The sequence below is a fragment of the Phalangium opilio genome, unplaced genomic scaffold (assembly GCF_054372755.1).
Source record: "Phalangium opilio isolate 3A_F unplaced genomic scaffold, DU_Popi_V2 ptg000483l_1, whole genome shotgun sequence".
Taxonomy (NCBI): Eukaryota; Metazoa; Arthropoda; class Arachnida; order Opiliones; family Phalangiidae; genus Phalangium; species Phalangium opilio.
In genome coordinates this window covers 1,049,549-1,065,633 of record NW_028324236.1, presented here as the reverse complement: position 1 = coordinate 1,065,633, position 16,085 = coordinate 1,049,549, and the positions used below count along the sequence as shown (strand labels likewise).

Genomic DNA, 16,085 nt, shown 5'->3' with positions numbered 1-16,085 from the left:
ATATAAGAAGACTGATCTTCTTTAGTTTATTCTCAAAAAAGAAATAAGGGACAACGATCCCGAAACCTAACTTGGTTTATACAGAAAAACTCCGTCTTAGAAGACTTTAACAAAAAGGGGGAGAGAACCGCTCTCGACCCGAGACTAATCGTAACTAAACTTTTCTTGTGATCTATCTCAACAAGTAAACTGGAGGAGGAGTATGTAGCATGGAGGCTTAATACCCTGCCAGATCCAAGGAGTAGAAACTCCCGGAATCTGGCAGCCATGCTACATTTATTACTAATTAAAGAATACACGCATGAGATTGATTCTATGTTATCACGTTGGTATCTCCGGCCGAACTGCCGTCGTCGTTGACTTCACTCCACAGGAAAGTTCGCTTATCACATTATATCTCTTTATTACTATTATCTATTATCTCTATTATTAACCTATCCGTAACACAGACACTTCCAATGTAATACCTCTCCGTGACGTCATCGTCACAAGGAGAGGTAAAAAATGGATTAAGTATTTCACGCGTTATCCATCAAATTTTGATTTCCAGTGAAGTGGAGATACAACCCACTATTGTCATGCTTTGAGGTTTTTAATGACGATTTGATAAAATATCATGATAAAGGGGAGGCCACTAGTAAGCTGAAGCATTTTCCCACAATGACCCCCCCCTGTAGTAGAGAGGTGTGCAAACCACTCTTTTTCCCGCATCGCGCAGCTTAATAGTTGCTATTTGATACGCGCACGGGTTCCCTTCTTACAGGGGAAAAACAGCGTCAACTATTTCAAAAAAAACCCAGCCAACCTTGTTTTATTGGGTTTTTGATCTTTAGTAGTTGCGTGCCTGGGAGAAATTGTATTTTTTTGTTTTTTGCTTTTCTTTCTTGTATTCTTGGCTTTCTTCTTTCTTATGTTTGGCATCTAAACGGGCTATCCTTCGGGCTTCTCTCCGCTTCTCCTTAGCTTTACTTCTCTTGTTTGGACAGTCCGACACGACATGGTCGCCGCTTTTATGACATCGCCAGCATATAACAGTGTTCCAAATCACGGGACGCCTTGCGTCAGGAATAGCGGAATACACTAACGTCTTCGGGAAGGTTCTTTTGGGAACCCATCCCATGGAACCAAAACGTTCCCAGTTATCGTCCTGCACCTCAGATGATTCTGGTAAAGGTTTCCATTTATGTTAAGGAGGGAGTGGGAGTGGATTCGGAGATTCGTTGACGTGCATAGGAGTAGGGTCTGCATTAGCTTGCTCCCTCAATTTACGGTAAGCAGTGATAGGTTCACGGACTGCAGTTTGTAGATCATTGGGAGGCAAATACGGAGTAAGAGAAAAAGGGTCAAAACCCGCTTGGGAGGTCACTTCTGAATTAAGGGTAACCCCAGCAGTTTCTTCTTGCCTGGGAGACGAAGAAGGCACACTCAAGGGACTCGATCCCTCAGGATTCAGGAATTCTTTTAATTCTTCCTGAGGAACTTCTAATACGAGAGACTCCTCCTCCAAGAAAGGACAATCGGTTCCCGAATGCCCTTGGGTATAGCAGTATGGGCAAGAATATGTTGAATTTCTAAATCGATTGGGTACGTAGCAATCGTTGGCGACATGTCCTAATTCACCACAGTATCGGCAATGTACTTGATTTTGAGGATCAATATCTCAACGGACTTGCCAGTTGAGCTTAGGGGTTTCAAAGGTCTATTCTCTTTAATTTGAACTCCTTTAGGTACTTCAAAATACCAGGGAGTCTCTTCAGGTCTTTTATTTTTCCCGTTCCCTTCGGACATCTAAAATAAAAAGTGGTTAGTATTTTCTTTTCGTTGCTTGGGAAATAAATTCCCAAGGGAAAACAGAAATTGGCTCTCGGGAGAAACAGAAATATTCCCTTTTTAGGTTCTTTATGTTATTATTGTTAAGGTAAACTTGAACCTCATAAGGTGACCTTAACCTTTTATCATCAGGAGGTCGATAGTAGATATCTACTTCATTACCTCCGGGCTGAACCGTCGCCCTCTTACACACCTCTCGTCGCCATCCCAATTTAAAAGGTTCTAAATAACAATTGGGTAAGGAGGCCCTATTCAATCTAGGAGTTCTCATTGATTCCGACAACGTGCCTGATGAACTGTCTGACGCACGCTGTGATTGGGATTTCGATTGAGGTATCTGTTCAGGGTTAGATATTTTCTCCGAAGGAGTAGAAATCAGTTCAGGAGGTACTATTTCCTCCGCAAAACCAGAAGAAGGTGACTGGTGTAACGCCGGGTCCGTTATTGATTGTTCCGAAGACGTTGATTTATCTTCTGGCATTAGAATTTCTTCCGAAAAACTGGATGTTTGTGTATGTAGCTGAGTTTCCACGACTGATTCATGGGGTCCTATTCTGAGACGTTCGTTAGCGCTACCGAAAATTTCCTAACGATCGGGCTAACGAAAAGCCCGTAACGAATATTTTCTGCCACCCGAAAAAGGAGCCATTCTAAACACATTTTTTATCGCTTTCGTTACCTCGTCCTTCGGTGATAGAAGCAACGCGGTTTTCGGTATAGGATGATAGAAGGTTTTTTTTCCTCCTACACAAGTACCAATCATATTAAAGAAACTTTGTAGTAGACGACGTTTCCTCTTTATCCACGCAGTAGCGGCAGTACGCAGTGATCTACGAGACTACGCTGCAGCGCCGCGGCTGCATTCGTAAGAGAACGTAAGAAAAGAGCTGCGTTTAATAACAATCAACATTTTTAGATTTTGAAATTGAGCTATTTTGCTAAATCTTTCGATACGAAACATTTAAAGAAAATTTCAAGATGATCCATTAAATAGTTTGTTTTATAAAGCATAAAGTTGCTAAGGGTGGTTTTCATTTCCATAAAATTAATCACAGATTTTGGAAAAAACTAGAGAATCTCCATAGAAATAACATGGGGAATTTTCCAAACTTACCCATTTTGTAACTACCCTTACAAAAATAACTATACGTTTGATTGATTTGAAAACGATCTTAAATGAAAGCCCCATTTTTAAAGTAGGCTCCAATTTTGTTTCATTAAGAAAAACAAAGTTTAAGTATTGTTTTTAATAGTTTTAAGTACCTGCTCCGAATTACGTGGTTTACCTTTAAACTGTGGAACTTAAGACTTTTTTGCTTGGGTTAAGTAATAAAGAAAGTCATTCTAGGACTTGCGTCGTTTTACTGCGGATAGTGACTTAAGATAATCAAATTGGTAGGGCAATTAGCTAGCTTAATTGTCATTATAACTTTTGCGCGTCCAACTAATTTAGTTGCGAAGTACAGATTAAACCTAATTAAGCAAAATAAGCAATTAAAGATAATTACCAATTATAGGTAATTAAACTAGATTACCAATTATAGGTAATTAAACTTGGTTACCAATTAAAGGTAATTAAATTAGATTACCAATTAAAGATAATTATAATATATTACCAATTAAAGATAATTAAATTATATTACCAGTTAAAGATAATTAAATTATATTACCAGTTAAAGGTAATAAACTAGATTACCGATTAAAGATAATAAAACTAGATTAACCATTAAAATAATTAAGACTAGATTACCAATGTCTACGGAGTCTGTTTAAGCGCAGACCTACAGAATTTTTTTGTGCAAGGGAGTATAAAATCTCTTTGTGCACAGGCCTATGCAATCGTTTTGTGCACAGGTCAGTGGAATCTCAGACCACTAATATAGGGACAGTAAACTCAATGGTAATCGCCATGGCAACGCGTAGCAACCGCCACCTCGCGTCGAAAGCGTGAAATGATCGTACCCTGTGTCATGTGACCATTAAAAGGCTTAAAGCGGAAATCTGCTCACGATTCGCCCCTAGAGTTGTACTTGTCCGCACAGCTTCAAAAAAATTAGAGAATGTGCTGCCACCCTTAATTTTTATGGTTGGTTTATGACCAGACCAGTTTTTCGGTACCAGTGCTGGACATAAGTTGCCATTTAACAGCTTAGACTTAGAGCATACGATGGTTTGAAGGCGCGGGCTGTTTATTATTCTAAGACTTCAAGCTATGAAAGGGTGGTTTGTTTTTGATTATTTAGATGGTCTAAACTCAAATGAAGGTGTAAGCTATACTTCTTTATTTGAGAATGTTCGGTCCCTCGGGAAAAAATAAAATAGTTTTATATTGAACGCTTGTTTTACACTCTTTTTATTCCAAAATTTTGGTTTGCGGATGTGATCCTACATAGCCACTATATTGAAATGCATTCGTCCTATTTTAGTAAGTATTTAATTTAGTTCAATGACTTACACTTGGTCTTACTGTGTGCTTATTATAATGATAAACCACAAATACAATACATTGATCCTTTATTGACGTTGAAAAGAAATAGATTCCCATTGCGTTTGACTAATTTAGTTTCATAATTGTAATAGCAAATAAACATGTTTGAGCCCAATTCTGCCACACGTAATCAAAGGGACAACTTAGTGTTTCCAATATATAAACAAAGTGAACAAATAAACCAATTACTTTCAAAAATATACATACATTTATATCCAATACTCGAAAATACTCCTCCGTGACGGAAGTCGCAAATATAAATACCACGGACTACAACTACTACTTTGACCAATGAGGCTGCAATTATCTGTAAACAGGCTCTATACTTTTAATCTAAGTTATTATCTATTACTTTTATTTATTAAATTAACTCTGGACATCATTGTAAATAAGGACTCCACCTTAATGATTGTTCCAATAAAAAGCCTTTATTATTATTATTATTATTATTATTATCTATAATGCCACTAATGATCTGTATTAGATTTTAAATAACTAAATACCTATTGGAAGGCTAGACACGGACATGATTGTTAAAAACTTAAATTTTAACATTCTTAACATTTTTATTATTTTCACATTTTATTGACGATTCTTCTGAAAGTCAAAGATATAGGATTTTAAAACTTTATATAATTCTTTTATTTATCTAATGAATAACTTTTGTCTTAAAAGGAAAAAGATATAATTGTTAGCTAGTAAATATCTTAAATTAATATAATTTAACGCGTGTATAACTATGAAAAGTACATTTATGTATGTTGTTATGCACGCAATAAACAAATTCAAAATCAAAATTCAAAATTATTATAAAACCTTGCAAGAAGTTCGCCGCGGTATCTGATTCTAAAATAGAAACTCAAAATATGCAGTGGAAATATATTTTGATATGTGCAGAAGACTATCACTTTGCACAAGTCGGTCGGCAATTCCTTTTATATACTTTCCACTGGAAAAATCTTACTCCGCGACAATGGCGCTACTTTCACCTAGTGCGGTTTAAGCTAGGTAGTGTCATTTCATCCCTGCCAAGCGACTTGTGGATGTGGAACCCTTTAATTATAGTCATTATTATTGTGGGAGGAGTCGCGTCCCACCACTGATGCCAAATGCATATTGTGCACCCTCACTGTAGCTGCAGCAAAGAGGAGATAAAGAATGAGTATCAACGTCTATCAAATGCAGGTGTCTATTAAGCCTAATATCCCATCTGCTGAGCCCAGTAAGGCTGTAACAATCCGTACATTAAAGCTAGTTAGCGGTCCAGAGAAAACATCTTACTACTATAGAGTCCATTAATTAATAATTAAATAATACGTTACGTCCTTTAGTTCTTTTATTCCAACAGTTTTCCATCTAAGTGAGAGACACCCGTATACCGCCAACTAAGCCCAAACCATGCCGCACCTAAATGAAAAGTGACTAGGCCGACTAAGGGCGTATATTCGGGATCAAAGGTCACAAGGGAAAACGACGCCTCGTGGCGGCGTTCGTTACTTGTTCCCCAAACACATTCACATATGGGCTGCGTTCAGTAACACTCATCGGGAAAAACATCGATGTTTGGGAAAATGAAATAGGTGTTCTTTTGACGTCATGATGACGTTGCAGTTGTTGAACGGCACAATTTTGCGTAATCGATGCTTTTCTTATAGCTTTTTCCTTTGTGTCCTCGCGGAGCGATCCCATGGAGGAATAAAACTAGGAGATCCTATTCTTCAAAAACAGTCTTTAACGAAGCTGGAAACTACAACTACCATTTTTATTGCTCCTTGGGAGCGCTCCGCGAGGAACCAAAGGAAAACGCAATTAATGGCACCGATATTATGATAAGAGGCTTAAAAAACAAATCCGAAATATTTACAAAGATATTGTACTTCAGTCTATCAATTAAATCAAAATTCTATCAGAATCCATTTTTTACCGAAATAATATATTGCTTTTCAGTATTATAAGAGATAAGGATAATGTTTGTCAATTCTTCATTATTTTCAATTGGTGGAGAACTGGAGATTGGGATGTAGTTTCTCCCATTTTTTTTTGTCGCGGCGCAAATTGACGAAATTTACGTCATGAATCCGATGCTCATCAAAAAAACCTCCTCTCACAGCTGATTTTCCTGATGGGCATCCGATGAGCATCATGACGTCACGCCCAAAGACGCGAAAAACCGTTCAGTAAGACATCGATGTCATCTTTTAGTCATCGATGTTTTTCATGCCGCTTACTGAACGCAGCCATGATAATTTTACAGAAATATAAAATGTTACAATCGATTATCCTATTAGGCATAACAAATATATAATTATTAAACAAAATAGTAGTAGGTTAAAATTAGGAAGTAAAATTTTGTATTTAATTTAAATTTAAAAATTGGTTGATATATATGTTCTGATGGACTAATAATAATAACTAGGCTTTGTCTGTGAAGGGATTTCTAAAACAAGCCTGTGGGTTGTTTTAGGGTGGGTCCCTTTACATTGCATAGAGGGGTGGTGGCTAGCCCCTATGCCACAGCATACTAACTAGTACCATTAACCACTACAAGTTTTTATGGAAAGGAGAAACCGGGTTAGACCGCGGAGGAAAACTCCTTTACAGCATCTCTTCTCGAGCCTGTATCGCTTAAGATACAATACGACTCGGGTTCTTTCTTGGTTGCTTGTGGCACAGGAACTTAGGCTTCTCGTTCGATACTGTCGCATCATGTTGACTCCGCTTCCAGGGCGTTCGGTACATTCCTCATCCAGATATGGTAACGGTACATTGGTATGCAGGTTCTTCCATGCTGATACCTCCGATGTGGATAACTCCTCAGGCGCTTCCAATTGTGGGAAGGTATCCGGCCCCTTCATGGTGGTGATACTGAGGAACCTCTCCTCCGATGTCATAAAGTATGAGGGTTATAAAACAATAAATATGAACTGATGTATTAAGGCCAAGTTTAGAGTAACGTTAAAAGTAATAATACGTTACGTGCTTTGGTTCTCTTTTATTTCAACGGCTGAAGTTCTTTATCGTATGGGGATGTGTTGTCCATCTAAGTGACCAAGGAGACACCGGTATACCGCCAAGTCAGCCCAAACCATGCCGCCCCTAACTGATACCGACTAAGCGGGTATATGCGGGATGAAAGGTCACTAATGCCAAATGACGCCATCTCGCTGCATCCATTACAAGGTCCCTAGCTCAAGACCTGCAAGGACCATCAACAAACTGTTTCGTCAGTTTCAGGCCATCAATATCAAACCAGAGCTGATACTAAATAGCAGTGATTGTGTCATGCAGGCACCATCTTACCTACCCGTTGGTGATGAGGACGACTAACGTTGGTCCAAAGAAGAGGGTGGTGATGGATTTTTCAGGTGTCTTATGTCTAGGATCCCAAGCCTTTGTTGGGTCTCTTATGTCTAGGATCCCAAGCCTTTGTTGGGTCTCTTATGTCTAGGATCCCAAGCCTTTGTTGGGTCTCTTATGTCTAGGATCCCAAGCCTTTGTTGGGTCTCTTATGTCTAGGATCCCAAGCCTTTGTTGGGTCTCTTATGTCTAGGATCCCAAGCCTTTGTTGGGTCTCTTATGTCTAGGATCCCAAGCCTTTGTTGGGTCTCTTATGTCTAGGATCCCAAGCCTTTGTTGGGTCTCTTATGTCTAGGATCCCAAGCCTAATAAGCGTTGATTCCTCAGCATTCCAACTGTCGAAACCTCTTATTTCGTATATTGCTGAAGTTTATTTTTGACATTAGAAAAGTGATTTCATTTCCCTTCAAGGACTGACAGTGCACGATGACCGCAAATTTCCCTTCCTATGACTTACGAGTTATTAGGGTGGTGGGGGGTCGCTTTGCGGTCATTTCCCAAGAAATTTAGTTATTACTTATTATTTAAAATCGAGATATCTGTTTCTCTCTTAATTCCTCCTTTGAAGGGGCTTCTACCATTCCTCTGGTTTTGGCAACCCTTAACGGGTGATCAGCATCCAGTGGTACTTTTTGTTTCAATGACCCCTAGAAATCATAATAAATTTATAGCTGAAAAAGAACAGATTTTATTTTTACCTTGAAGTTTTCCCTCTGTTCGAAAATGATCCGCGTTAATTCCGGAATATATGAATATTTTTTCTTCTCATATATTGGCACAATGTACCACGCCTTCGTTCGTTTACTGTAGGCACGTGTATCTCTGGAATCTACACATTTATGACCGTTAAGCTTGTTTCACAAACACATAGGCTATAATAAGTATATTAGTGAAATTTTACTTTGGCTGTCCATCTTGTCTATAAGCCCGAGGCCTTCCACAGTGCTTGTTGTGGTCTATGGCGGCTAATTTAATCCTTATTTGGTAGCCCCAGTAGCTACATCACAGACAAAAATTACTATGTCAACATGGTAAATGATGGAAACAAAGTTAGACATACCCAAAAGCGATTCTTTTTGGGGCATACATTAGAATTTGACTGTGGTAACTTTCGAGAAAGCCTGTGTGCCTGTAACAAACAAGATTTGCGCGTGATGAATGGTGGTACAGTTCATCTCTCTATGTACAGACTGTTAAAAAAGTCTTTGCGCGTTGCGTTTTTCGCACATATTTTACTATATTTCAAAAACTATTCAAGCTAGCGCTCTGGAATAAAGTGCGTTATAAAAGTTTTGCATTTTTCTTTCATATTTTACCCGTTCCAAAGTTGTCCTTTGCATACTTATACCGGAAACCGGAAATGTCAAAATTATCAACTTTGAAAATATTGGATTCTCGAGGATATAAATGCGATTTTCGGAATCCTTGGGGTCGATTCATATTTGAAAAGTGTTCACCAAATTCAATTCGGATGAATAGGTCACGAGTAATCAGCCTTTATTCAAAATCTGGCAAACTTGGTTAGATTGGCGATAATTCATAATCGAGTATCGAATCTTTGTCGTAATAATGCTCCTTAGATGTTATGACACTTTATGCATATATATATGATTGGTCTTTTGGCGCAATACTTTGAAACAAATCAGACGTTCATTAAAGGGATGGTGAAGTGGAAAATAAAGTAATTTTTTATTAATTCTTCTATAAGACCAATCTGCATCGTGAAACATCCAGGAAATAAAACCGAACGATTTTTAAACGACAATTAGTTTGAAATTTCATAGATAATTTTAAATAGGGATCTCCGACCAATCGCGTAGCGCCCCGCCTTTTTATCAACAATTTTCTCTTGGCACGCTCCGTGTTGAATAAATTTATCGCGAGACTTGAAAAAATTTGCACGATGTGACAATTGTGGCGCGAGACATGGAGTGTGCCACGAAAATTTTGTTAACGAAAAGGCACGGCGTTACGGGATTGGTCGGAGTTCCTTTTTTGAAATTATTCTTAAAATCTTAACCTAATTTGAATATTAAAATCAATGGGAGGTATTTCCTGAATTTTTCATTATGCATACTGGTAGAAGAATCAATAAAAAAAATCACTTTATTTTCCACTTCCCACTCCCTTTAAGAGAAACCTCGCATCTTTTGAAGAGGAGAAGCGGTTTGAAATTTTTTTTATTTGGGCCATGATATCATAATATTTAGAACTCATATTAATTACGTCTAGGTCTTCAGCCCGATTCATTGCAGCCTAGAAAAAATCTCATTCATGATGGCGTATGCGCTTCACGAGATCCCTTCAAATAGACATATTCGACTACTCCAAATAAGAAACAACTTGAGAGGAGAGGGCTTCTATGCTAGGAATGTTCGCTACGCGATTGAGCTTCGCTAAACGGAGCCTGAGGTTGGCTATAGCCTCCCGCGTTTAGCGCAAATGTGAGGCCAGGGATAGATTTAATTTTAGAAGTGGGAATAGAGAATAGAGTAATCTAGGAACGCGTCAAATTCCCGGACCCCCTTCCACGGAAAGGAGGGGTATGAAAGAAGAGGCGTGTCAAAGCGACAAAGGTTAAAAGGAATAACGTATTTTTTGCCGATCCCGTCAGTAACGTCAGCAAAACGTAGTTTAATTGAGCAATACGAAAATTTAAACTTTTCATCACGCGTTAGAGGGAGGGCTCTATACTGGGCAATGAGTCGGACTGAATTAAACACTAACCCTTCTCGAATTCTGCTTCTAAAATGAAATCTATCTCTATTGAGGCTTAATGATAAAGCCGACCACAACCAAAGCATGGGCAAAGGCGCATTTCACAACTGACGTTCAAAGCTACCGATGGAAAAACCTAAAAATTAAATGAAAAAAAAATGAATACCGGTAAGAATGATCACAACTGAAAATAACAGCTTACAGCTAAAACGAACCCGAACGGTAAACACTTGAAGTTGGTCTCTCTGCGCTGCTGGTCTGCTACTCCTTTCGTTTATTTTCTATGGCAAAAATACTAACTTTGGGAGGTATTGGGATATTAGGCCATTTTGTGTTTTAAGACTTTTATTGTGTAGGAAAGATAACTAGCCTTTTTAAAGAAATTTTGGATAACTATTAATATCATTATTGATAACTAGTTAAAAGTTGAAAAATATTTATAAAATTTGGACGAAAATTTTCAAATAACAAGACTTCCTTCGAGTTTCAAATTGAAGAATGCTCGTGTGCTTTATTGAACTATTTTATACAAACAAGACAGTCACTTTCAGCTTGAATTGTTGCTTGATATTTTATTGGACATCCCCTAGCCCTTAAAGGGAGGATGAAGAGGACAATAAAGTGATTTTTTTATCGATTCTTCTTCTAATTATAAGACCATTTTGCATAGTGAAACATCCAGGAAATACCGTCTGCGTTCTTGAACTATCTATTACAAACAGTTCAATTGTAGCTTAATATTTTACTTAACCTCCCGTAGCCCTTAAACACATTTTTAATCTTTTATTAAATGACAGACATAAACGCTAAATCGGGTTCAAGTCGGGCCAATCCAAAGCGTTAATTCCTTCGTTGTCCAAAAATCTTGCAAAGAGTCGGGACGTACGGGTTGGACAATTGTCCTGCTGAGCCTGAAACCATACACTAAAACAATGTTTTAAGTTAGTCAAGAATAACTATCAGGTTATTAATATTAATACCGGTCACGACTTGGGCTGGTTACTCATAAGGAGAAAAAAATACCAGCGAACAGGGCGCATCTCTATTTTTAATATTACAATGCTTTACCTCCTAATTTCATTAGAGTTTATGTCTGTCTTTTAGAATACGATTAAGAATGTGTTTAATGGGAGGGTGAAATGAAAAATCAAATAATTTTTAATCGATTCTTCTACTAATTATAACACCATTCTGCATAGTGAAACATCAAGAAAATATTTCCCAATGGTTTTGAAACTCCAATTAGGTTCAGATTTTACAGAAAATTTGAAATAATGACCTCCGACCCATCGCGTAACGCCCTGCCTTCCTATTGACAAAATTCTCGTGGCACGCTCCATGCCGAATGAAATTTATCGCGAGATTTAATAAAAGTTGCTTGCGATGTGACTATCGTGGCGCGAGATATAGAGCGTGCAACGGAAATTTTGTTAACAGGAAGGCAGGGCGTTAAGCTATAAGTCGGTGGTGCTTACTTCAAATTATCTTTAAAATCTGAACCTAATTTGAATTTTAAAATCATTCGGAGACTGTATTTCCTGGATGTTTCACTGTGCATATAATGGTCTTATAATAAGAACAATCGATCAAAAAATCCCTTTATTTTTCCTCTTCATCCTTCCTTTAACGACTAGGGGATGCCCAATAAAAGCAACAATTGAAACTGAAAGTGACTGTCTTTTTTGTAAAAAAAATAGTTCAATAAAGCACACGAACATTCTTCAATTTGAAACTCAAAGGAAGTCTTGTTATTTAAATATTTTCGTCCAAATTTTATAAAAAAATTTCAACTTTTAACTAAATATTAAAATTTATCCAAAGTTTCTTTAAACAGGGTCGTTTTTTCTTTCCTACACAATAAAAGTCTTAAAAAGTTAAAACACAAATGACCTAATATCCCAATACCTCCCAAAGTTAGTATTTTTTGCCATAGAAAATAAACGAAAGGAGTAGCAGACCAGCAGCGCAGAGAGGCCAACTTCAAGTGTTTACCGTTCGGGTTCGTTTTAGCTGTAAGCTGTTATTTTCAGTTGTGATCATTCTTACCGGCATTCATTTTTTTTTATTTAATTTTTAGGTTTTTCCATCGGTAGCTTTGAACGTCAGTTGTGAAATACGCCTTTGCCTATGCTTTGGTTGTGGTCGGCTTTATTATTAAGCCTCAATAGAGATAGATTTAATTTTAGAAGCAGGATTCGAGAACGGTTAGCGTTTAATTCAGTCCGACTCATAGCCCAGTATAGAGCCCTCCCTCTAACGCGTGATGAAAAGTTTAAATTTTCGTATTGCTCAATTAAACTACGTTTTGCTGACGTTACTGACGGGATCGGCAAAAAATACGTTATTCCTTTTAACCTTTGTCGCTTTGACACGCCTCTTCTTTGATACCCCTCCTTTCCGTGGAAGGGGGTCCGGGAATTTGACGCGTTCCTAGATTACTCTATTCTCTATTCCCACTTCTAAAATTAAATCTATCCCTGGCCTCACATTTGCGCTAAACGCGGGAGGCTATAGCCAACCTCGGGCTCCGTTTAGCGAAGCTCAATCGCGTAGCGAACATTCCTAGCATAGAAGCCCTCTCCTCTCAAGTTGTTTCTTATTTGGAATAGTCGAATATTTGAAGGGATCTCGTGAAGCGCATACGCCATCATGAATGAGATTTTCTCTAGGCTGCAATGAATCGGGCTGAAGACCTAGACGTAATTAATATGAGTTCTAAATATTATGATATCATGGCCCAAAAAACAAAATTTTCAAACCGCTTCTCCTCTTCAAAAGACGCGAGTTTTCTCTTAAAGGGAGTGGGAAGTGGAAAATAAAGTGATTTTTTTATTGATTCTTCTACCAGTATGCATAATGAAAAATTCAGGAAATACCTCCCATTGATTTTAATATTCAAATTAGGTTAAGATTTTAAGAATAATTTCGAAAAAGGAACTCCGACCAATCCCGTAACGCCGTGCCTTTTCGTTAACAAAATTTTCGTGGCACACTCCATGTCTCGCGCCACAATTGTCACATCGTGCAAATTTTTCAAGTCTCGCGATAAATTTATTCAACACGGAGCGTGCCAAGAGAAAATTGTTGATAAAAAGGCGGGGCGCTACGCGATTGGTCGGAGATCCCTATTTAAAATTATCTATGAAATTTCAAACTAATTGTCGTTTAAAAATCGTTCGGTTTTATTTCCTGGATGTTTCACGATGCAGATTGGTCTTATAGAAGAATTAATAAAAAATTACTTTATTTTCCACTTCACCATCCCTTTAATGAACGTCTGATTTGTTTCAAAGTATTGCGCCAAAAGACCAATCATATATATATGCATAAATTGTCATAGCATCTAACGAGCATTATTACGACAAAGATTCGATACTCGATTATGAATTATCGCCAATCTAAAAAAGTTTGCCAGATTTTGAATAAAGGCTGATTACTCGTGACCTATTCATCCGAATTGAATTTGGTGAACACTTTTCAAATATGAATCGACCCCAAGGATTCCGAAAATCGCATTTATATCCTCGAGAATCCAATATTTTCAAAGTTGATAATTTTGACATTTCCGGTTTCCGGTATAAGTATGCAAAGGACAACTTTGGAACGGGTAAAATATGAAAGAAAAATGCAAAACTTTTATAACGCACTTTATTCCAGAGCGCTAGCTTGAATAGTTTTTGAAATATAGTAAAATATGTGCGAAAAACGCAACGCGCAAAGACTTTTTTAACAGTCTGTACTCACGCATACCTAAAATTTGTGAAGTATCCCATATTTTTCAAGAGGTACTTCCTCATAACTTCGCTTCTTAATTTTAAGAAAGTGGGAGAGTTGGCTTGTAACCAGGGGTGTTTTTCCAGCTGCTCTTCAGTTAAAGGTTCATGGTCGCAATGATTGAACATGCCTATCTCCAAGTGCCACTCATGCTCGTTGATAACATGGTGGAGACAAGTCAACCACAAACTCTATAAATAATTGGATTTCAAATGACCACCTGTTCTTCAAGATTCATTCAAGGTAATCATAGCACAATACCTTCATAGTGAAGACCTGTCCTTGACAATTTTTGGAGCACCACCAGAAATGATTACGTAGTAGAGGAGCCCAGTGACATAAATCTCTATGTTCTTTAGATTTCAGTCCAATCTACATGAAGCACGTTCTGTTTCATTCACTTGATAAAGGGTGTGACAAGAGATTTAAAAATGGAAACATATTTACTTCGTTCAATCTCTTTAATATTATTTTGCCACCATGCCACGTGTCCCACGAGTGTTTTACACCTGGCAAACAAGAATCCTCCTTCCCTACGAATAGTCGCAAATAAATTTTTTTTCATAAATATACCATGCATTCTAAAATCGCCAAACGTTAATGTCGAGCTTCAAACTAACTTAGCTCAGCTGAAATTGCCGAATGAGCATCTGTGACGACTTCCAGCACTTTGACATTGTGTTGGGCGCCAACCTCCAGAACCTCTTTGGAAGCACCTTTGAAAGCCAGGAGCTCCATGTTCGGGCTTTTCCCTTCAGCGTGTCGAACGTCTTTGTTGGATATAGCTATGATTTTCTTTGATTCAGTATCTGCCAAAGTGTACGTGCAAAACATGGTGGAATGCCCTGGACTGTCCATCCTTCCATCTCCAGCTACTACAAGTTCTTTTCCCGACAATTCTTCGAAAGTTTCTTTTTGTGTCCTCTCCCAGAAAACATCAACAGCTGGCTTCAAAAAATGAAGCTGATAGCTGATGGTGAAAAACAATTTCATGCCCAATTTAATAATAATGATATATGCTCGCTAGCGAGAACTCCCCGGTCTCCATGTCTATACATCGTTTTCTCTAAAGGTGAGAGGGGATGAATTTTATCTAGCCCCTTTATTGTATCATTCTCAAACAAGGCAATAATCATTTTGCATTAGTCCGTGTGCTTTCCAATGTGCTAAGGTTGTACATCACCCAACAACGATCTAAGGCTATAGACTAGTAACGGGACTAGCGGTAGAGGGGGTGTAGACGGTGTATCCCTCCCTCTGGTCGCGCTCTTGTATGGACTACTTTGCTCTTAGCTCAGTGTCATCCCCCTACCAGGCGCCTAGAGGGAGGGATACACCGTTTTGAGTGCTTTTAATGGATATTAAAACCGTAACTGATGTCTCCAGTTTTGTTTTGACTGTACTTCTTCAGTTTTTTACCCAACACCAACGCTATGACAAATTTGTAGTAGAAAAACAGTAAAAAGACATTGCTTTCATTTCAAAAGCATCGGAAAGCTAAAAATTCTTTAACCAATCTCCTTGTCTGTCCCATGAGTCATTAAGTTTATTGGTCCTGACTCTGTAACCCCCCCCCTAAATTGCAACCATCCTGTCCTTCTAAAAGTAAAAGGTTTCCCATAGCTTCTCGTATACAAAATAACCAAGTGAATGCTTCTAGCACAACAATAAAAACTTGGGGCAACCAACAAGAGGAGCTGATAAGCCTGACTATAATTATATCGAGGGGATAATCACTATCAGATTTCGTGTTCAAAGGTATTATATGTAAGGATGTTAGCGCTATCAAGTGCACGCCACTTAAAAAGGGAGGGTGAAGTAGAAAATGAAGTGATTTTTTTATTGATTCTTGTCCAAATTATAAGTCCAGTCTTCATAGTGAAACATTTAGGAAATACATCAGAAAAATTTAAACAAA

The 16,085-nt window shown here is 38.0% G+C and overlaps 1 protein-coding gene and 2 long non-coding RNA genes across 3 annotated transcripts; all 3 read right to left on the bottom strand.

Annotated features, from left to right (window-relative positions):
- Positions 1-7,147: 7,147 nt before the first annotated feature.
- LOC149594019 (uncharacterized) lies at positions 7,148-8,315 on the bottom strand. Its single transcript, XR_016379509.1, has 3 exons — positions 8,193-8,315; positions 7,623-8,038; positions 7,148-7,514 (listed from the first exon to the last, which is right to left on the bottom strand). It is a non-coding gene; the product is annotated as an uncharacterized LOC149594019 (long non-coding RNA).
- Positions 8,316-8,409: 94 nt separating this feature from the next.
- LOC149594018 (uncharacterized) lies at positions 8,410-8,806 on the bottom strand. Its single transcript, XR_016379510.1, has 3 exons — positions 8,736-8,806; positions 8,577-8,672; positions 8,410-8,497 (listed from the first exon to the last, which is right to left on the bottom strand). It is a non-coding gene; the product is annotated as an uncharacterized LOC149594018 (long non-coding RNA).
- Positions 8,807-14,102: 5,296 nt separating this feature from the next.
- On the bottom strand, positions 14,103-15,160 carry LOC149594017 (uncharacterized). The gene is made up of 4 exons (XM_089861661.1): positions 14,788-15,160; positions 14,615-14,700; positions 14,429-14,539; positions 14,103-14,358 (listed from the first exon to the last, which is right to left on the bottom strand). The coding sequence occupies exons 1-4, from the start codon at positions 15,158-15,160 to the stop codon at positions 14,134-14,136; spliced, it is 795 nt and encodes a 264-aa protein (XP_089717787.1). The 3' UTR covers positions 14,103-14,133.
- Positions 15,161-16,085: the final 925 nt, after the last annotated feature.